This window comes from Schistocerca serialis, chromosome 8 (genome assembly GCF_023864345.2).
Source record: "Schistocerca serialis cubense isolate TAMUIC-IGC-003099 chromosome 8, iqSchSeri2.2, whole genome shotgun sequence".
Lineage (NCBI taxonomy): Eukaryota > Metazoa > Arthropoda > Insecta > Orthoptera > Acrididae > Schistocerca > Schistocerca serialis.
This window is the reverse complement of record NC_064645.1, coordinates 235,086,141-235,109,670: the sequence shown is the minus strand read 5'-3', so window position 1 is coordinate 235,109,670 and position 23,530 is coordinate 235,086,141. Positions and strand designations below refer to the sequence as shown.

The 23,530-nt window shown below is 43.5% G+C and overlaps 1 protein-coding gene across 1 annotated transcript in view; it reads right to left on the bottom strand.

The window, feature by feature from the left end:
• Positions 1-23,530, bottom strand: part of LOC126416943 (cadherin-23-like) — a 597,779-nt gene that overhangs the window by 390,099 nt on the left and 184,150 nt on the right. Inside the window, exon 3 of the mRNA XM_050084822.1 lies at positions 6,494-6,631. Within this exon, the coding sequence (XP_049940779.1) occupies positions 6,494-6,631 (138 nt within the window). The remainder of the gene's footprint in view (positions 1-6,493; positions 6,632-23,530) is intronic.

The following is a 23,530-nucleotide window of genomic DNA, read 5'->3' as shown; positions in this document are numbered from 1 at the left end:
GGGAGTACTCGACACCGATCAAGATAGCTTCCTTCACAGACATACAAACAGAGACTCTACAAACACTAGTCCATTAACAACGAGTTTAATACTGCTAGCTATAAAACATCAATTTCTCCTTTTAAGTAGTAGTAATGCTATAGTACTCATAACAAGCCAAAATCGATTTTCTCGAAAAAGCCGCGAGCCAGGTCCTCAGGACATGTTCCTCTAAGCATACCGCACCTAAGATTCATCATAATCCGTGATTAATAGGTCTGATGATCCCGTCGTGAGATTTAAATGTTTTAATTGTACTGGATAAAGACTGTGTCTGGGAAGATCGCGTATGCGTATTCTCTGATTTGCAAGTTATTTAGCGTCCTGATGCACGCAAAAAGTCTGGCAAACTCCGCGAAGATTTCGCAGGAGCAGTAGGCAGCCATGTCACATCACCATAGCAACATTTCCAGAGACCGTAGGAAGCCGGCCAACTATTGCCAACGCATCTTGTAGCATTCAGCTCGTCTGTGAAGATCCTGCTATGGCAGCAATCGCTAACCATCATATTTTTATGAAAGCTACATGTGGGCGTACCTCTTGCAAAGATAAATGGTTCAAACGGCTCTGAGCACTATGAGACTCAACTGCTGAGGTCATAAGTCCTCTAGAACTTAGAACTAGTTAAACCTAACTAACCTAAGGACATCACACACATCCCTGCCCGAGGCAGGATTCGAACCTGCGACCGTAGCGGTCGCGCGGCTCCAGACTGGAGCGCCTACAACCGCTCGGCCACTCCGGCCGGCTTGCAAAAACAACAAGTAAATAAATTAAAAGCAGTGAACACAGTAAAAAAACTAGTTTAGTTTACTTCTATACAGAAATAGTAAAAAAGCGCAATATTTAAATTTTACACTGCAGCTCCTGCAAGTGACGCTATTGGTAAGTAGTACTTTTTCATTAATATCAGATGCCCTGCTGTACTACTGCACCGTTTCAGCACAGTCTAATACAGTCGCGACACTACCTGCTGGAAAAGTTGCAACCGTTGCACGGCTGGATCTATACTAGCGCTCCAGTCGGTAAGAACTGTCACATGCGTCGTAAGGATACTGTTTACTTTTAATTATTTTCCTACTTCATTAATGAAATAATTACTATATTTTTAAGTTGCATACATCAGTAAATTACCAAGTGGCATGAATTATTGTGAAATAAATATAAAAACAGCCGAATCTCACTGATTCAATAAGCTACAACTTACACGTGAAGAAATACTTTCTTATATGTGTATAATTGAGGTTAACTCTGCTGAAATCAAGAGAATATAAACACATATTTCATGCATGAGAAATACGTATTTCTGTTGTCTGTTATTATTGCGGTAGGCAGTTTACTTGACACGTAATAGTTTCTTATGAAGTCTACTTATTCGCACGTTCTTACACTTCACACGATATTCTAATGAGCTAATATTTTTGTAAATGCAACTGTTTCCAGGCGAAAGCGAATGTGTTTAAGATTCTTGCCGTTTACGGCTCAGATGTAGCAACAATTTTGGAACTCGTTTCTTCTGTGTTGTTTTATTGCTTTCGACGTTTTATTGTCACGTCTGTGAGGTGTTCCTTCCAACTACAGGTGTGGTGGCTCATTTGTTACGTTAAGTAATGTACGTATCACATTTCATATAACTTCCACATTTACTGATTTGGTTGGAAGTGTAGCAAACAAAACTGCGCGTTGCTGAGTAGATTTATGTATGACAGCTTGGTCTTCTACAGTTTACTATCAACTGTTTGCTCTTAAAAGGAAACGACATTTTTCAATAAATATCTGTTACGTTACAAGAGAATCGCACATAAACCGTCCTCTAATGTACCGTCCGATACCTCCCAGGGTCCTTACGAAACTAAAGAAAACAAACGTGGTGTCATTTTTTTCATTATTGTCGATTTTTATTGGGCTACAAACGCTTCATATTCGAACTCATTCGATAACATATTCAGAAATGTAGCTTTCTGGCTATGCTACGAATAATGCTTTCTCCAGCGTCTCCAGTCCGATTAAGTCGTGGTTCGCAGCGTGTTCTTAAACCGCTAGTCTTCGCTAGAAAATTACTTCGAAGTTAAAAATATTTGAGCGTGCAGGAGATCCCTCAAAGAATCCTCCGTGAAAAAAAGTTTAACTCTCAAGGCAAACATAACCAAATATATCTCGAGTTATGGGAAGATGTGTTTTCGTGGGTCAAGCCAGAATTGTAGGAGAGCCGAACGTTTTGTAATTTGTGTATGAGGCATTTCAGTGTTTTGCGCGGTGGACTAACTGACCTGAGGCAACATGCAAAACACACGGGGCATAAAATTAAACAAAAGCGTTATTCAGGAAGTTCAAATAAACTATATAGCTATTTTGTTAACTTCAGCGGCAAAGAAGACTATGATAAAAGCACCGCATTTGAACTTGGTTTAGTGAACACAGTGAAACTTAACCTAAGTTATTCAAGTCTAGACTGCAAAGACAAACTTACGTGCCATATTTTTAGAGATTCTGCAATTGCTTCCAAACTTTCATGCGGATGCACCAAAGCAGAAATGATTGTGCAGAACGTATTTACTCCTAAAACTGTTAATGACTTTGTGTCTGCCTTGAGGATAACATTTTTTTTGGTTCTAAAACGATTCATCAAACAAAAGCAATTGAAAAATGTTCCCAGCTTGTATCTGGTACTCTGAGCCTTTAAAGTGAGTACAGAAGTAAACTTCTAGGCTTTATTGAAACTGCTGTGGAACATCTATGGCAGTTGCTGATATGTTATTTAGAGTTTTAAAAAAAACACCATTTGGATGTGAATAATGTGTCGTATACTGACAGTGCCAATGTGAACTTTGGAAAAACACATGCCGGATGTTAGTTGCTGAGAAGCATAAACCTTAAATTACTGAAAGATAAATGTTCCAATCAGGACATACGTACATAATTAATTTTGCAAGTGACAGATTAGATAATAATGTTGAAAATATAGTCTGAAAATATATAATCACATCTGTGTTCCAGCCAAACCATTCTTTGATCTTGTGAATTAGGAGTAGGCTGAAATTTTGAGGCAAGCTCCAACTCTCCTCAGCCCTACAGCAGAAAGGTAACTAAAGACGTTAACATTTTCTATTGCAGTATGCTTCAGTATCTGTAAAAAAGTTATGATACGTCAGATGACAGCCGTTATGCATCTCTTGCAGCATTGTCTCTATGGGAAGGGAGCTAATTCAAATATTTTGAAATGGCTGTAGAACTGCTTAACCCAAGCGAAAATAGTTGCGTAGATAACCTACGAGTATTTGAGTTCCGTAATCACCGACATTACCTTCCCGGGAGTTTGAACAAAGATAGTGATTATGTTGCAAACTGCCTTAAGTTCTTTTCTTCAGTAACTGAGCAACGTGAACCAAATATTTTCAAACTAGTAGGATTTTTGTTCGGTATCCCTGGTACCAATGCCTTTGTGGAGCGAATGTTTCAGTCACGAAGAAATTAGCAGAGAGAGAAATTGAATTATTAAAAATGGCGAAAGTTAAGTGAAATTATTCGGATCAGTCTCTATGATTAGCCTTTGAAAATTATAAACATGTAATTTTTGTGTTCTTTAGATGAATATTTTTGCATTATTAATATTTTGTGCAATCTATTAGATATGTGGAAGGGCAATGTAATTTTTTGTGTGATCTAAAAATATGTTTACACTTTAGTTTTGAAAATCCATACCTGTTTTAAAATATATGTACCAGTATGTACGTGTTTATGTATGTAAAAATGTTCCACATCTCCTCCTAACTCGCTGTACCGATTTCAGCCAAACTCGATACACATATCCGTTACAGTCAGGCAACCATCGCTGTGGGGGTAAGAACCACCTACCCACCACACCTCATGAGATATGTCATAAACAATAAGATGCCTGAAAACTGTCTCATAGTGCATGACGTTTAAATTTGTTACTTCTTTGCTACTACACTAGTGGCTACTACACTAGTGGCTATTAAAATTGCTACATCAAGAACAAATCCAGATGATAAACGGGTATTTATTGGACAAATATATTATACTAGAACTGACATGTGATTACATTTTCGCGCAATTTATGTGCATAGATCCTGAGAAATCAGTACCCAGAACAACATCTGGCTGTAATAACGACCTTGATACGCCTGGGCATTGAGTCAAACAGAGCTAGGATGGCGTGTACAGGTACAGCTGCCCAAGCAGCTTCAACACGATACCACAGTTCATCAAGAGTAGTGACTGCCGTATTGTGACGAGCCAGTTGCTCGGCCACCATTGATCAGACGTTTTCAATTGGTGAGAGATCTGGAGAATGTGCTGGCCAGGGCAGCAGTCGAACATTTTCTGAATCCAGAAAGGCCGCCGGCCGAAGTGGCCGTGCGGTTAAAGGCGCTGCAGTCTGGAACCGCAAGACCGCTACGGTCGCAGGCTCGAATCCTGCCTCGGGCATGGATATTTGTGATGTCCTTAGGTTAGTTAGGTTTAACTAGTTCTAAGTTCTAGGGGACTAATGACCTCAGCAGTTGAGTCCCATAGTGCTCAGAGCCATTTTTTTGAACCAGAAAGGCCCAGACGGGACCTGCAACATGCGGTCGTGCATTAACCTGCTGAAATGTAGGGTTTCGCAGGGATCGAATGAAGGGTAGAGCTACGGGTCGTAACACATATGAAATGTAACGTCCACTTTTCAAAGTGCCGTCAATGCGAACAAGAGGTGACCGAGACGTATAACCAATGGCACCCCATACCATCACGCTGGGTGATACGCCAGTATGGCGACGACGAATACACGCTTCCAATGTGCGCTCACCGCGATGTCGCCAAACACGGATGCGACCATCACGATGCTGTAAACAGAACCTGGATTCATCCGAAAATATGACGTTTTGTCATTCGTGCACCCAGGTTCGCCGTTGAGTACACCATCGCAGGCGCTCCTGTCTGTGATGCAGCGTCAAGGGTAACCGCAGCCGTGGTCTCCGACCTGATAGTCGATGTTGCTGCAAACGTCGTCGAACTGTTCGTGCAGATGGTTGTTGTCTTGCAAAAGTCCCCATCTGTTGACTGAGGGATCGAGACGTGGCTGCACGATCCGTTACAGCCATGCGGATAAGATGCCTGTCATCTCGACTGCTAGTGATACGAGGCTGTTGGAATCCAGCACGGCGTTCCGTATTACCCTCCTGAACCCACCGATTCCATATTCTGCTAACAGTCACTGGATCTCGACCAACGCGAGCAGCAATGTCGCGATACGATAAACCGCAATCGCCATAGGCTACAATCCGACCTTTATCAAAGTCGGAAACGTGATGGTACGCATTTCTCCTCCTTACACGTGGCATCACAACAACGTTTCACCAGGCAACGTCGGTCAACTGCTGTTTGTGTATGAGAAATCGGTTGGAAACTTTCTTCATGTCAGCACGTTGTAGGTGTCGCCACCGGCGCCAACCTTGTGTGAATGCTCTGAAAAGCTAATCAATTGCATATCCCAGCATCTTCTTCCTGTCGGTTAAATTTCGCGTCTGTAGCACGTCATCTTCGAGGTGTAGCAATTTTAATGGCCAGTAGTGTAACTCTACTCAGAACGTATTTTGCAGACAGTATCTGCGTATGCTGCTGAATGTAGATACACAAATGTGTCACTGTCAAACACATAGTTAAAGAAGTATGACGTAATAAACATTGAGATGTGTGAAAAATGCCGCGTCGTGCATTCTTGCTACTGAGACACTCCGGCAGTCGAGCCAGCTTGAGGAAATCACTGACAAAAAATTGTTCAAATGGCTCTGAGCTCTGTGGGACTTAACATCTGAGGTCATCAGTCCCCTAGAACTTAGAACTACTTAAACCTAACTAACCTAAGGACATCACACACACCCATGCCCGAGGCAGGATTCGAACCTGCGACCGTAGCGATCGCGCGGTTCCAGACTGTAGCGCCTAGAAGCACTCGGCCACTTAGGCCGGCAAAATCACTGACGCCTGGTAGCGCTTTTGACAGCGGGAACAATAGCCGTCTGTAGAGCTATCAAGAGGCATTGCCAAAGAGAAGCTTACAAAATCTTTTTTAGATTCTCGAAGCAGCTGCGGCCAGCATACGGAAACTTTCCGAGATCATTTCGCACCGAATCTCCTGCATAATTTCAAAGATGTTTTGACGAATACATTGAAATTTCTTCGATATTTCACTGCGAACGCAGTTCGGTTTCTCAGCTAGTATTGTTATAAACAAGATATCAATCGTCACTCCTTTTTTTTATTTTACAGAATTTGACAACTCTCCCGCAAAGTGTCTCCAAGTGAACCTTACTCTATCAAAGAGAAGAACAAGTAAGGAAATTGAAAACGTGAACACAGTCGAAAACTTATTAATGGTTAGTATCATACAGAAGCACGCAAAACGAACTACATTAAGCACTATGTGCTAAACCCATGATAGACGTCTTACCTGCGTAGTTGACTAAGGCGATTATGGGCGTGGCATGTTCGTTGAGATTAATAATGATGCCACCTGGGGATTCTTCATTCTCTGTGAAGGTGAAATCTGCGTGGTCCAATGGCTCTATGAATTTCGGAGTCTGCCATGCTGTAACAGAAGAATTCAATTGTCTGTTAAAGAAATCTTTGTCTCCGTACATAGCTAGTTGGATTTGCAGATCTAAGCATCAGAGCACATGCTTATTGTGAAGCCGAAAAAGAATAGGGCGCAAGAAATTCCGTATTACAGCCAGTAAAGAGATCTGCAATTACTAATTAGGAATACAGTCTGAGGCTCTATATTCCTATTAAATTTAGTTTAGATGCGGGTCTATATTCCGATTAAAATTACTTTGTGACAGATTGCAGTGTCGTGGGAGGGAGACGTTGTTACGTACCTATAAGCCAGGTCACGCAGCAAGCAACCGTGGCGCTCGAGAAAGAACGTCAGTCACAAAATAATTTTAATCGGAGTATAACGAATCTGAAGAGAACGACGAATAAACTCCAATTTTCGATTCACCAAACAAATTGGATTTGGCAGACAACAGAATTTGGTATTCCGTGTGTTTTCACACTGTTTATAAGGGGAAAAATTCGCGACTTCTATGTGAAAGAGCAGTTTTCAACAGTAGCGGATATTTTGGAGAAGTAGTCAGATGAAGTGGAAGACTTTCGGCACATGACAGGAACAACCGTCAGCGAGTTATACTAAAACAGAACTTCAGATACAAAAAAAAAAAATGCAATAAAAAGATTCTGATGATGGAAAATAATCGAATAGCGGGAAAGAGGGACTGGTACTTTCTGGAAATTGAAACGTTACCGTCGATTTTTCATACGATTTCGAAGCCAATTTGGATCATTTGATTTACTGCTATGTCATTAGATCGGGCCCATATATGTAATTTCACCTTGAGCTCTGCAATGTAATTTTCAACAACTTCATGTCAAATTGTTCGCTGATAGTACGTTCGTCTAGTGCTAGGAACATGTACCGTCGATTCGTTTAACTGTAATTAGTACTATTCGTTTACAGACAACTGAACAACAAAAAAGCGCCAAATGTACTGTATTTTATAATGTTAAAAATATGTAAGAACTCTGTCATACTGTCAGTTATATCGTTTAACATAAAGACGCATAATCATTTCGCAGTTACTATAATTCACAATACAGAACTAAACTGAAAATATAAATAAAGTGTTTAGTCAGACAATTGGAATATACAGAGTGGTCCATTGATCGTGACCGGGCCAAATATCTCACGAAATAAGCGTCAAACGAAAAAACTACAAAGAACGAAACATGTCTTGCTTGAAGGGGGAAACTAGATGGCGCTATGGTTGGCCGCTAGATGGCGCTGCTATAGGTCAAACGGATATCAACTGCGTTTTTTTAAATAGGAACCCCCATTTTTTATTACACATTCGTGTAGTTCGTAAAGAAATATTAATGTTTTAGTTGGACCACTTTTTTCGCTTTGTGACATATGGCGCTGTAATAGTCACAAACGTATAAGTACGTGGTATCATGTAACATTCCGCCAGTACCGACGGTATTTGCTTCGTGATACATTACCCGTGTTGAAATGGACCGTTTACCAATTGCGGAAAAGGTCGATATCGTATCGATGTATGGCTATAGTGATCAAAATGCCCAAAGGGCGTGTGCTATGTATGCTGCTCGGTATCCTAGACGACATCATCCAAGTGTCCGGACCGTTCGCCGGATAGTTACCGTATGTAAGGAAACAGGAAGTGTTCAGCCACATGTGAAACGTCAAGCACGACCGGCAACAAATGATGATGCCCAAGTAGGTGTTTTAGCTGCTGTCGTGGCTAATCCGCACATCAGTAGTAGACAAATTACGCGAGAATCTGGAATCTCAGAAACGTCGGTGTTGAGAGGAATGTCGTTACACGTTTTGCCAAATGCATTGAGGTTGACGGACATCATTTTGAGGATTTATTGCATTAATATGGTATTTACAGGTAATCACGCTGTAACAGCGTGCGTTCTCAGAAATGATAAGTTCACAAAGGTACACGTATCACATTGGAACAACTGAAATAAAATGTTCACACAATTTTAATTTAAAAAACCTACCTGTTACCAACTGTTCGTCTAAAATTTTGAGCCATATGTGTGTGTCTATTACAGCGGCATCTAGCACAAAGCGAAAAAAGTGTTCCAACTAAAACATTCATATTTCTTTACGTACTACACGAATATGTAATAAAAAATTGGGGTTCCTATTTAAAAAAACGCAGTTGATATCCGTTTGACCTATGGTAGTGCCATCTAGCGGGCCCACCATAGCGCCATCTGGTTTCCCCCTTCAAGCTAGACAAATTTCGTTCTTTGCAGTTTTTTCGTTTGACGCTTATTTCGTGAGATATTTGGCCCGGTCACGATCAATGGACCACCCTGTATATTGAAATTCCGTATATACTAAAAAACAATGTACTAATATCTGAGGCAGGAAACATGGTAAGACCACTTGGGATAAGGCAGTACAAGGGCGGTTAACAAAACAGTAATCAACATTGCTTATATGGCTCATTTCACTTATTTTTCCATGAAAACGACAGATACGAGTTTGGGAACTTTAATAGAGGCAACTATATTTTTACAGGTCGTACAAAATAGATACGTCTTCCAAAGTTTTACTGATCTTCAAAGTAGTCATCAGTATTGTGTATAACCCGTTGCCACCGATGTGGAAGTCGTAAGATACTCTTAGAAGTGCCATTTGTGTTGACGGTTCGAGCGGCGCGGTCCATGTCCGACGAATTTGTAGCAGTTCTGAAGCGAATGCCGTGCAGTGTTTCCTTCAGTTTGGAAATAGAGTTGAACTTACGAGGGCTTCGGTCAGGGGTGTGCAGTAGGTGGTGTAGCACTTAGCAGCCCCATCAGTCAAACACATCAGTAACATCTTGCACTGTACCTGCTTGAGCATTGTCCTGTAAAATGATGGACAGGTCCTGCAGAAAGTGTAATCACTTCTGTTCCTATGCTGTTCATTTTTGGAACACAACCTACAACCAGCTTAGAAACAGAAGTGATGACACTTTCTGCAGGACCTGACCATCTTTGTGTATCGTTCGATGGTGTTTTCAGGCACCTACAGTCGCTTTTCATATCGCTTATAAAACTGCAGCGGAGCAACGAAAAGAAGTTCATGCCAATATTTTGAGTAACATCCGTCCAACTTAAAAAACTTTTATTTCCGCTGCCTTCTTCAACATTAATATTCGTAAAGACTTTTACTTTGATATATTTATTTTTTCGACAGTCATTATCGCCAGGAAGGCGGTTACATCGTAAAATTAAATACATAAATACTGGGCAGATTTTTTTTTACACTGATGCCGTGAAAATCATTCCAGAAAGATTCCATTGCAGGAACATAAAAAGATTTACGCATCTTGAAAGGGATATTACACTCCTGGAAATTGAAATAAGAACACCGTGAATTCATTGTCCCAGGAAGGGGAAACTTTATTGACACATTCCTGGGGTCAGATACATCACATGATCACACTGACAGAACCACAGGCACATAGACACAGGCAACAGAGCATGCATAATGTCGGCACTAGTACAGTGTATATCCACCTTTCGCAGCAATGCAGGCTGCTATTCTCCCATGGAGACGATCGTAGAGATGCTGGATGTAGTCCTGTGGAACGGCTTGCCATGCCATTTCCACCTGGCGCCTCAGTTGGACCAGCGTTCGTGCTGGACGTGCAGACCGCGTGAGACGACGCTTCATCCAGTCCCAAACATGCTCAATGGGGGACAGATCCGGAGATCTTGCTGGCCAGGGTAGTTGACTTACACCTTCTAGAGCACGTTGGGTGGCACGGGATACATGCGGACGTGCATTGTCCTGTTGGAACAGCAAGTTCCCTTGCCGGTCTAGGAATGGTAGAACGATGGGTTCGATGACGGTTTGGATGTACCGTGCACTATTCAGTGTCCCCTCGACGATCACCAGTGGTGTACGGCCAGTGTAGGAGATCGCTCCCCACACCATGATGCCGGGTGTTGGCCCTGTGTGCCTCGGTCGTATGCAGTCCTGATTGTGGCGCTCACCTGCACGGCGCCAAACACGCATACGACCATCATTGGCACCAAGGCAGAAGCGACTCTCATCGCTGAAGACGACACGTCTCCATTCGTCCCTCCATTCACGCCTGTCGCGACACCACTGGAGGCGGGCTGCACGATGTTGGGGCGTGAGCGGAAGACGGCCTAACGGTGTGCGGGACCGTAGCCCAGCTTCATGGAGACGGTTGCGAATGCTCCTCGCCGATACCCCAGGAGCAACAGTGTCCCTAATTTGCTGGGAAGTGGCGGTGCGGTCCCCTACGGCACTGCGTAGGATCCTACGGTCTTGGCGTGCATCCGTGCGTCGCTGCGGTCCGGTCCCTGGTCGACGGGCACGTGCACCTTCCGCCGACCACTGGCGACAACATCGATGTACTGTGGAGACCTCACGCCCCACGTGTTGAGCAATTCGGCGGTACGTCCACCCGGCCTCCCGCATGCCCACTATACGCCCTCGCTCAAAGTCCGGCAACTGCACATGCGGTTCACGTCCACGCTGTCGCGGCATGCTACCAGTGTTAAAGACTGCGATGGAGCTCCGTATGCCACGGCAAACTGGCTGACACTGACGGCGGCGGTGCACAAATGCTGCGCAGCTAGCGCCATTCGACGGCCAACACGGCGGTTCCTGGTGTGTCCGCTGTGCCGTGCGTGTGATCATTGCTTGTACAGCCCTCTCGCAGTGTCCGGAGCAAGTATGGTGGGTCTGACACACCGGTGTCAATGTGTTCTTTTTTCCATTTCCAGGAGTGTATTATCACAGAGGAAGTGTTGAAGAAGAAAACCTCTTGAGAAGGGAATGCAAACACCATCCGATTCTGAAAAAAGAATTACAATGTTCCACTCGTATTGGGAAAAAGTGAGGTGCACATTACCATTCTGAGATGACTATTAGACATTACGAAGGATACGTCTGGGACATTCTCGAAAATTTATCCAGTAGATCTGAGATTGGTGCAGATCAGACTCCTAGCACGCAATAAATCCAGTATGAAGTGGAAGAGGAGTTTTATTACTGAAAGCTTGGAAAGGATAGCATAGACGCTTCATCCAATGACACATCTGTCACAAACATTTAATATATATTGTTCAGATGTAGTGAGTCATTCTTAAACAGGCTAAGTTGCATACGAAAATCGCCAAACAATTACTTTCCCTTCAACACTACGCGTGCCGTTTCAAGCACTTCCTTTATAAGCCATATAAAAATCGACTCAAAGTGCCTGATATCACTATCGAACGATACAGCAATCGATAGCGCACTTGCGATAAGTACTATCCATCACATTTTTCCAGTATCTAAAATTTGTAGGGGAGCATGTAAAATATGTATGGCGGTTAATGTATGCCACCGTTCTTTGCCGATACTACAGGACTATTAGGGATAATTTCAAGCCATGTAAAAAGCACGTTGGTGAACAGAAGCTTTGGGGGCATTCAGAATAATGTATAAAACAATATGATTACAACTGTAGACAAGGTGAGTTCGAGGACATTTTTCCAAACAAGCGAGTTATTATTTGGCGCCCCCATCCCCTTTTCCCTCATGCATTGTCAGTCGTGCCAGTTTTCGCTAGTCTAATTGTGATACAAAATGTGTACAAGTCTCACACTATGGCATCCCTGGTGCCCGTCTTAGCTTAGCATCGGCTAAACTAAGGCTTCGGACTTAAACCAGTACTGTTTGCAGAAAGCTTGTCATGAGCTGCGTGGTATATCATCGGCCAATCTACGGCACTATCTGTAATAACTCCATAACCACTTGCTACTCTTAACATTAGTTATTATTCTCAGCACAGTCGTATAATTTCAGTCTTGGGCCGTTTTCAGATTAACTGTTATTTTTTTTATAAAAGTAACAGTATCATACATTGTAAGTTGGAAGCAAGGAAGACTGGGTTTAACGTCCCGTCGAGATCACTAGAGACGATGCACAAGCTCGTATTGTGACAAGGATGTGGAAGGAAATCGGTCGTGCCCTTTTCCAAGGAACCATCCCGGCATTCGCCTGCAGTGATTTAGGGAAATCACGGAAAACCTAAACCTGGATGGAAGGACGCGGATTTGATCCTGTGTCCTCTCCAAGGCAAGTCCAGTGTGCTAAACACTGCGCCACCTTGCTCGGTCACGACCATTGTTTACTTCAGTTAAAACTTCCAGGCTGACGAACTGTGTTGAATATAGAGGGTGTCTCAAAAGAAAGTTTATAACTGGCGTGTGAAAATAAAACAGAGGTTAAAGACTGTCGGCAGAATCTGTATTTATTATCGAAATATACAATTTAGGAATTTTCTTCTTACAAATAACGTCATTTAAACCTACTGAGATGGCTGACATTTCGCTATTGCTACTTTTTTTTTAGTTGCTCCATAGAAGTCGGATTATTGACATACACTTTGGATTTGACTTATCCCCATAAGTAAAAATCGATGAGACGCAAATCTGGACTGCATGGGGGCCAATTTATCTCATTCCTCCTGGAAATCAATTTACCAGAGAAAATTTCACGAACTCGCATTGCAGACGCATTGGACTTGTATACTATGGCTCCGTCCCGCTGAAATCACGTTATTTGGTTATATCCAGGAACGTTTTGTAATTTAGGCAGTAAAAAGTCATTTAACATCGTCACATAACGTTCCGAATGCACCGTAACTGCAAGATCGCTCCCGTCCTCGAAAAAGTACGGGTCAATTATTCCTCGACCCGACTTCGTAGCCCATACAGTAGCTTACAGCGAAAGAAAGGGTTTCTCATGCTTTTTCTTAGTATTCGTTGCATTACAGTGGAAGCAATTTTGCCTATTGAGGTGACAATTCAAGTGAAAATGAGCCTCATCAGAAAACAAGTCGTTGTTAAATGAAGGGCACTCAGTCACATCATTAACGAACTGCAGACTATGTCTGGCATCCTGAGACTTTAATTCTTGCACCAATTGGATTTTGTGAAGATACAGTTTAAGGCCTTCTTACAGAATTCGTGCAATTGTGATCTATGCACGTTTAAAGACCTTGCATACTCACAGATGGAGAAGTTAGGATCGTCACGAACAGACCGATTTACACTCTCCACGGATTCTCCCGTTCTTGATGAGCATGGTCGCCGGAATTCGGTTAGGCCAGAGCTGAACCGGTCTCCTTAAACGTTTGATACATTTGTGGTTAAGGAGAACACTTGGAGCGTCTTTTACATTATGAATTCCACGATCATTGTAAAATTTCCTCCGTGCTACAGTCACCGGATCACCGTTTTCGTGAAGTTCTCGCTATCCGCTCCCGAGAAGCGCTCTATCTCGACTGAATTACTAAGGGCCAAGCAAGCGACGAATGTACCCGCCACTCACCTCCGATTTCTTACGCGTGCGTGGAGAGCTCTTCAAACATAATTTTTATTTTGAGACACAGTGCATATAACAATTCCCTGACGTTTCACATCTGACTGCGGAAGACATCCTCGCGACTAAAACGGAAGCTGCATCAAGGGGTCGAGAGGCTACAGATTTTATGCAGCTGCATAGAGCGCACCACTATTTGTTACATGAGGTGGATCAAGCACTCTTTCCGAGAAGGAAAACAGCAAGGACTAACGAGGAACACCGGTCCCCAACTAGGAAAGTTTTTTCCCGTTTGCTAAGATAACGGAACGCATAGGAGAAGTGAATGCCAAGTATGAGGTAATTCAGATAACCCTTAGACCCACCACGAAGACAAAAAATTAGAGCTTAAGAACCTTAAAAGGTGTATAGCATGCACTAGCGGCACCTTCGATGTACATAATTCCATGTAGTGGTGGTCAAGTACACATTTTAACTACAAAAAGAAGTGTTAAACATCTGCTTAACCGATCGTAAAAGGAACTGCCGCCAGGGACACACTGACAAATGGACCGTAGCAGAACATGTTACCCAGCGTGGAAATTACAAGATGCAATTCAGTGAGACGAGCATTTTAGCAAAAACAAACCATTATCAAGGGCATATGCACAGAGAGGCCACAGAGGTTTGTAAACACATTAAAAATTTTCTTTGAAAAGAAGGTGTTAAGTTAGATGAAGTATGGATGTCGACATTGCGCTAAAAGGATAATGATCTAATACATTTAACAGTGAACAATGGAACCAGCAGAGATCATCTCGCAATCGGCATCGCCTGAGGAATGATAGTCCTTTGTATGCAGCTTTAGAAATTCGGTGGACCCTGGAGCCCCGAATCAATTGCGATTTACTAACGAAGTCTCCTGCAGTTGGAGCCGAAACTAAAGGAACAGTTTTGTATATAGACCGCGGCCTATCACATGTCAGACAGGAAGTTTTAACAAGGAATATTACTATAGTTTGCCAATTGATGTACCAATTAGTAATCGGAACTAATGAGTTAATGGATCCATATTACATTGGATAAAATAACTTTCTTTTTTGAGTGATCGGTCTTCTGCATGGTTTGATAGGGTCCTCCACGGAACCCCCTCCTGCGCTAGCCTTTTTATCTCTCAGTAGCACTTCTACCTGACGTCCACAATTACTTATTGGATATATTCCAGTCACTGTCCTCCCACACAATTTTTGCAGTTTACACGTTCTACAGCTCCCTCTAGTACGACGGTGATTATTCCCTGACGTCTTAATACATGCCCTGCCGTCTTATCTCTTCCTCTTGTCAGTGTTTTCCATATGCTCCTTTCCTCGCCGAATCTGAGAAGAACATCTTCATTCCTTACCTAACGATTCCGCCTAATTCTCAACATTCTTCTGTAGCACCACATCTCAGACGCTTCGATTCCCTTCTGTTTCGGTTTTCCCACTGTCCGTGATTCACTGCCATGCGATGCTGTGCTCCAAACCTACATTTTCAGAAATTAATTTACCAAAATAATGCCTACGTTTGCTACCAGTAGGCTTCTTGTTGTGTCTAGGCAAGACAGCCTAGACACAATGAGAGGAAGCCGAAAGGCACGCGCTTAAACTCACGCAGGCTGGCGTGAGGTCTGAAACAGGATACGTAATGAATGCTATAAAGAAAAGTACGTAGCTTCTGGAATACTTAACTTTAACCCACATTTGTAGAACATCGCTCTTGATGATACATTAATAGAATCTCAATATCAATCGAATACGGCGCCTTGCTAGGTCGTAGCAAATGTAGCTGAAGGCTATGCTAACTATCGTCTCGGCAAATGAGAGCGTAGTTGTCAGTGAACCGTTCCTTGCAAAGTCGGCTGTACAACTGGGGCGAGTGCCAGTACGTCTCTCTAGACCTGCCGTGTGGTGGCGCTCGGTCTGCTATCTCTGACAGTGGCGACACGCGGGTCCGACGTATACTAATAGACCGCGGCCGATTTAAAAGGCTACCACCTAGCAAGTGTGGTGTCTGGCGGTGACACACACTTCTCTTACCAGGATTGCCCTCTTTGCCTGTGACAGTCTTCTTTTTAGGTCCTCCTTGCTTCGTCGGTCGTTAGTTATGATCATGCCCTTTTCGACGTCAGACATTTCGTTCCGTTTCCGCATTACGAGCCCCTTGCCGTCTGTGATATTTAATATAGGCGGTGGTCGCATTAACCTGACTGGACCGTCTGTTTGTAAATGAAATGAAATGTCGAGTGTCCAGGGCCTCCCGCCGGGTAGACCGGTCTCCTGGTTCTTTTAGTTGACGCCAGTTGGGCGACTTGCGTGTCGATGGGGATGATATGATGGAAATGCCGTGTGGCTAGGGCCTTCCTTTGGTTAGACCGCCTGGTGCCAGTCTTTCGAGTTGACGCCACTTCGGCGACTTGCGTGTCGATGGGGATGAAATGATGATGATAAGGGCAACACAACACCCAGTCCCTGAGCGGAGAAAATCTCCGACCCAACCGGGAATCGAACCCGGGCCGTTAGGTATGACATTCCGTCGCGCTGACCCCCAGCTACCAGGGGCGGACGATGATATGATGATGATAACGGATACAACACAAGACTCAGTCCTTGAGAGGAGAAAATCTCCGACCCAACTGGGAATCGAACCAGGGCCCCTTTGCTTGGCACTCTCTCGCGCTGACCACTCAGCTATCAGGACGGACCGTGTCTTAGTGAGAACAACCCTCACTGTCACACCTCATTATACCTACCGCCATATTTGCACAACAACTATTATTGTCTATCATTATGGTACATGATATTTAATTGAAAAACTTTTCAACTTTATTATGAGCACGTAATTTTTGCCTGTCAGGTTCCAAAACGCACAGCACAGTTACCTATACTGCAGCCACAAGCTACAGGTTCCTCGGGCACTGGGAGCACGTTGTGGTGGGACTTGCCTCTGGTATTGGCTCCTGTCCCTACCATGGAACGACTACTTTGCCTCTATTGGCAGTCAGTCACCCCGGTCATGGCTCCTATTTAACGTATCCGAAAACCTATTAGTCGACGTTAATATGGAGCGAGTCCATCCTTAACCTTTATGGTAGCATGAGCTCTATTTGGGACACTTGCAGTGAGGTGTCTCAATGTCCATGCAGGAATGGCAACCCATTCTTCCTCAAAACCCGAAACCAGAGAAGGCAATGATGTTGGATGCAGCAGTCTGCAGCGATGTCCTAAAACACCCAAAAACATATTCAGGTAGTATCAAATCGGAACTCTCGGCATGCCAGTCCATTTAAAGAATATCTGCAGCTCGTAATCTAGTGGCTAGCGTTGCTGCTTCTGGCTTACGGGGTCCTGGGTTCGATTCCTGGCCAGACTGGGGATTTTCTCTGCCTGGGGACTGGGTATTTGTGTTGTCATCATTTCATCATCATTATCATTCGTGACAGTAGCTAGATTAGGCTGTGTAAAAAATTGGACTGTGTAGAAATTGGGACATTGTATGGGCGCTGATGATCGCGCAGTTGAGCGCCCCACAAACCAAACATCATCATCATCATCATCATTATTTCAAGAATGTTATTGTCTACCAACCATTTTCTCACAGATCCTGATTTACGACAGGGTGCATTATCACGCTGATAAGTCATTGTCCTCGAGCTGTTCCTCTCCAGTACACTGTACACAACTGGCACTTCACTTGATGACAGGTAACGTTCTCCACGCCTTAGCCAAACCCATACCCTTCCATCCGACTGCCACAGATTCATCATTCCAAACCACTCGTTCCCAGTCATCCATTGCCCACTTGCATCCCTCTTTACACAATCTCAAGCGTTGCGTAGCATTGATTACAGACGTGTGTAACTTGTGAGTAGCTGTTCCACCACTGTACGCCACTATTTTTTGACTCATTATGCAAATTGTGCGAGTTGGACTGCTGGTAGTACTTTGAAATTCACGAATGGTTCCATTCCCTGATTTCATACGATTTTTTACGAGAATCATCTGCAGTGCTCGACCGTCTCTGTCCGTCAGTGCAGGATGTCTGCGTGAATTTGGTTTAACTGCGGTTGTTCCTTCTCAGTCACATGACCATGGGTCGAACTGTGCAGATTTCGAACGGTTGAAATGTCCCTAATGGATCTGGTGCCTAGGTGATAGTCTGGTTTTTAGTTCATCAATGTCACAAGGTAAGGGAGGAACGTGAACACATTGTTTAACATATCCGCCCCCTGAATTGCGATCACTGATTGAGTACGACTAAATTCAACAGCACAATATGCCTTCTGTGCGGACGCCATATTGCGCGAGACTGGCTGCACGCTCCAGGTCAACGCTCGTGGCGACATCTAGCGGATTTTTTGTGAAACTCTAGACCATGCCGATTACATCTAGCGCTCTTTCAGTTACCTAGTGACATTTGTCTCAATATCATTACAAGTTAAAATCGGGTCATTCTTTTTGGGACACCCTGTATTATTACCATCGCCTCATACAATGTAGTGTATAACTCGCTTCCCCCTAAATCCTCGCGCTGGTATTGTGCAAAGAGCTATTAAGAAGATTCCGTTCCAAGGTCGTAAAGTGCAGAATCGGTTTGCCTACCAGGCAAATGCGCCGTTTCATTGAGGCAATCATTCCACCGAAGCACTAGGTTGAAAATGTCCGTTTGGGAATACACTATGTCCTGCTGCTTGAAGAAATCCGTGAATGTCTGCTAACCGAGCGAGGTGCCGCAGTGGTAATCACACTGGAATGACATTCGGGAGGACAGCGATTCAAACCCGAGTCTGGTCATCCTGATTTAGGTTTTTCGTGATTTCCCTAAATCGCTTCAGCAAATGCAGGGATGTTTTTTTTTGAAAGGGCACGGCCGACGTTCTTCCCCATCCTTCTCCAATCCGATGGCACCGATGACCTCACTGTTTGGTCCCCTCCCCAAAGTCAATCAACCAACCAACCAACTACCTGCTACACATCCTCGTCCGATAGAAATCGTCAATCCTTCAAGGCCTTTTTTAAGGGACCGATGGCACGATAATCGCATAGGGAGAGATCAGGACTATAGGGAGGGTGCTCAATTGTCTCTCACTTTTCTGCTTTAAGACATTTGCGATACGGGGACGTACCTCATCATGAAGCAGCAGTATCCCTTGTTAAATTTTCCCCGACGTTAGGCCCCAATTGCACGCCGTAATACACATTTTTCATTCTCAGATGCACTGGTACTTGTCCTTCGGCAGCCAAGAAAACAATAGCAGCACGTTGGACCTGTTGGGACCCATTTAATATGACATCGCCGTAGTTCACGCATTTACCGCACGTGGGTCGGAAAGACACGAATGCCACACTGGTTCTTTGCCTAAACGTCGCTACTTATATACCCGTATCGGAATCGCGCTATGTTGCATATCCGACGCAACAATGCCCTCAGACGAACACTTCATGATCGACCCTTGTAAGTCTGTCCGCCCAAACAATCGCACAGTATCCCATCGTTCGTAGTTAGTGAACAGTGTAAGACAGAGACAGACTTATTTGTCCGGCGATTTACATGTATTGTGAGCGTTGGTATACCTATTACACTATCTTGAGTTATACCACTTGCACTTCCCACGAAATTTCCAAGTTAAGAAGGAGACAGTAATTTCTAATTTTTTTAATTCTTTTAGTTTCATAGTGCATAGGCATAGGTATTTTTCCTGTGCATATTTACGGGTATTATATTTTCAAAAATTTCCACTTAAGTTCTATAGTTGGTGTTAAATATTAATTCTTATGTACTTTTCAAAAACTGCCTTCAACTTTCCGGTTCTTAACTTTTTACTGTGATACTTCATCCCAGATGTAGTTATCTAGGTTTATATGAAATTGCAATATCCTGAGCCACTTCTGTCGTCATTATCCGACGGGACTTCCCCAGTATCTCTGCTGCGGTTTATCACCTTGCCTGTGAAGTGATAAATCGAAACTCTGATGTACCGCCCTGTTCCCAGCATGAATTGCGCTACAACTCGAACGTTTAAAAAAGTATTGGTTGTTGTTGTTGTTGTTGTGGTCTTCAGTCCTCAGACTGGTATGATGCAGCTCTCCATGCTACTTTATCCTGTGCAAGCTTCTTCATCTCCCAGTACTTACTGCAACCTACATCCTTCTGAATCTGCTTAGTGTATTCTTCTCTTGGTGTCCCTCTACGATTTTACCCTCCACGCTGCCCTCCAATGCTAAATTTGTGATCCCCTGATGCCTCAGAACATGTCCTACCAACCGGTCCCTTCTTCTTGTCAAGTTGTGCCACGAACTCCTCTACTCCCCAATTCTATTCAATACCTCCTCATTAGTTATGTGATCTACCCATCTAATCTTCAGCATTCTTCTGTAGCACCACATTTCGAAATCTTCTATTCTCTTCTTGTCTATACTATTTATCGTCCATGTTTAACTTCCATACATGGCTACACTCCATACAAATACTTTTAGGAAAGACTTACTGACACTTAAATCAATACTCGATGTTAACAAATTTCTCTTCTTCAGAAACGCTTTCCTTGCTATTGACAGTCTACATTTTACATCCTCTCTACTTCGACCATCATCAGTTATTTTGCTCTCCAAATAGCAAAACTCCTTTACTACTTTAAGTGTCTCATTTCCTAATCTATTCCCTCAGCATCACCCGACTTAATTCGACTACATTCCATTATCCTCGTTTTGCTTTTGTTGATGTTAATCTTATATCCTCCTTTCAAGACACTGTCCATTCCATTCAACTGCTCTTACAAGTCCTTTGCTGTCTCTGACTGAATTACAATGTCATCGGCGAACCTCAAAGTTTTTATTTCTTCTCCATGGATTTTAATACCTACTCCGAATATTTCTTTTGTTTCCTTTACTGCTTGCTCAATATACAGATTTAATAACATCGGGGAGAGGCTACAACCCTGTCTCACACCCTTCCCAACCACTGCTTCCCTTTCGTGCCCCTCGACTCTTATAACTGCCATCTGATTTCTGTACAAATTGTAAATAGCCTTTCGCTCCCTGTATTTTACACCTGCCACCTTTAGAATTTGAAAGAGAGTATTCCAGTCAATATTGTAAAAAGCATTCTCTAAGACTACAAATGTTAGAAACGTAGTTATGCCTTTCCTTAATCTAGCTTATAAGATAAGTCAGGGGTCAGTATTGCCTCACGTGTTCCAACATTTCTACGGAATCCAAACTGATCTTCCCCGAGTTCGGCTTCTATTAGTTTTTCCATTCGTCTGTAAATAATGAGTGTTAGTTTTTTGCAGCTGCGACTTATTAAACTGATAGTTCGGTAATTTCCACATCTGTCAACACCTGTTTTCTTAGGGATTGGAATTATTATATTCGTCTTGAAGTCTGAGGGTATTTCGCCTGTCTCATACATCTTGCTCACCAGATGGCAGAGTTTTGTCAGGACTGGCTCTCCCAAGGCCGTCAGTAGTTCTAATGGAATGTTGTCTACTCCCGGGGACTTGTTTCGACTCAGGTCTTTCAGTGCTCTGTCAAAATCTTCACGCAGTATCGTATCTCCCGTTTCATCTTCATGTACATCCTCTTCCATTTCCATAATACTGTCCTCAAGTACATCGCCCTTGTATAGACCCTCTACATACTCCTTCCATCTTTCTGCTTTCCCTTCTTTGGTTAGAACTAGGTTTCCATCTGAGCTGTTGATATTCATACAAGTGGCTCTCTTTTCTCCAAAGGTCTCTTTAATTTTCCTGTAGGTAGTATCTATCTTGCCCCTAGTGAGATAGGCCTCTACATCCTTACATTTGTGCTCTAGCCATCCCTGCTTAGCCATTTTCCACTTCCTGTTGATCTCATTTTTGAGACGTTTGTATTCCTTTTTGCCTGCTTCATTTACTGCATTTTTATATTTTCTCCTTTCATCAATTAAATTCAATATTTCTTCTGTTACCCAAGGATTTCTACTAGCCTTCGTCTTTTTACCTACTTGATCCTCTGCTGCCTTCACTACTTCATCGCTCAGAGCTACCCATTCTTCTTCTACTGTATTTCTTTCCCCCATTCCTATCAATTGTTCCCGTATGCTCTCCCTGAAACTCTGTACAACCTCTGGTTCTTTCAGTTTATCCAGGTCCCATCTCCTTAAATTCCCACCTTTTTGAAGTTTCTTCAGTTTTAATCTACAGTTCATAACCAATACATTGTGGTCAGAGTCCACATCTGCCCCTTGTAAGGTTTTCAAATGTTGAAATCTAGCCATTCATTGTAATTAAATTGGTAATACAATTCTCCACTGGCACACGGCGTTCAGTCTATTGCCAGATCCAGACTCAGTTCCGGACCTTAGGTTGGAAATGGAACACGCACATATACTGTACTGTCACATTAATATGACCACCTGTGAAAAATCGGCATAACTACCTTACGCAGCGTGGAACGCTGCGAGATCGGCAGGAAGAGGATCAGTGAGGTTCTGTAAGGTATCTATAGGGATGTGGAGCAGATGACTCCAGTGCCGTGGCCAGCTGTGTTAGGTTTCTCGGTTGAGGATCCATGCCGCGAAAAGCCCGATCGAGGTCGTTCCACAGATTCTGAAATGGGATTAAATCTGGGGATAGTCATGGCCACGGGAGTACGGTAAACTCATCCGTTGCGGAAAAACAAACAGCGTCTAGGTATGGACATGGCCCCCAAGAGCAGATGCATACTCGTTTGCTCCACTGTGCCTTCCAGAATGACGAAATCACCCAAGGAATGTCACGAAAACATTCCCCAGACCAAAACTGCCGACGACTGTTGCAGGGTGATTGCTTACAGACGTCTCACGCCGTACACGCCAACGGCACCTGTCCGATGGAGCATAAAATACAATTCATCTGAAAAGGCTACCTGTCGCCGCTCGGTGGCTCTCCAGTTGTGGTACTGGCGTACAAATTCCAACATTCGTCACTAGTGAGCAGCAGTCGGCATTGGTGTATAAACTAGGTGCTTGCTGCGGAGAACCACCCACGAGACTCAGAGGGGCATAGACACGGGTTCCCAGGTAGATGCCGTGTTTCTTGACTTCCGCAAGGCGTTCGATACTGTTCCCCACAGTCGTTTAATGAACAAAGTAAGAGCATATGGACTATCAGACCAATTGTGTGATTGGACTGAAGAATTCCTAGATAACAGAACGAAGCAAGTCATTCTCAATGGAGAGAAGTCTTCCGAAGTAAGAGTAATTTCAGGTGCCGCAGGGGAGTGTCGTAGGACCGTTGCTATTCACTATATATATAATTGAAATGAACACCCTTAGCTGCTTACAGGCGTTGACATACGTCAAGGGGAACAGGTGAAAATGTGTGCTCCGACTGGGACTCGAACCCGGGATCTCCTGCCTACGTGGCAGACGCTCTGTCCGTCTGAGCCATTTCATTGTAATTTCACTCTAACGAGCTGCTTGGTCACCTATGGTATCTGTTCTTTCGGACATGTCCGAAAGAGCAGATACCATCTAACTAAATATATAGTTCAGGCTCACCGGCCACTTGACCATCTTCTT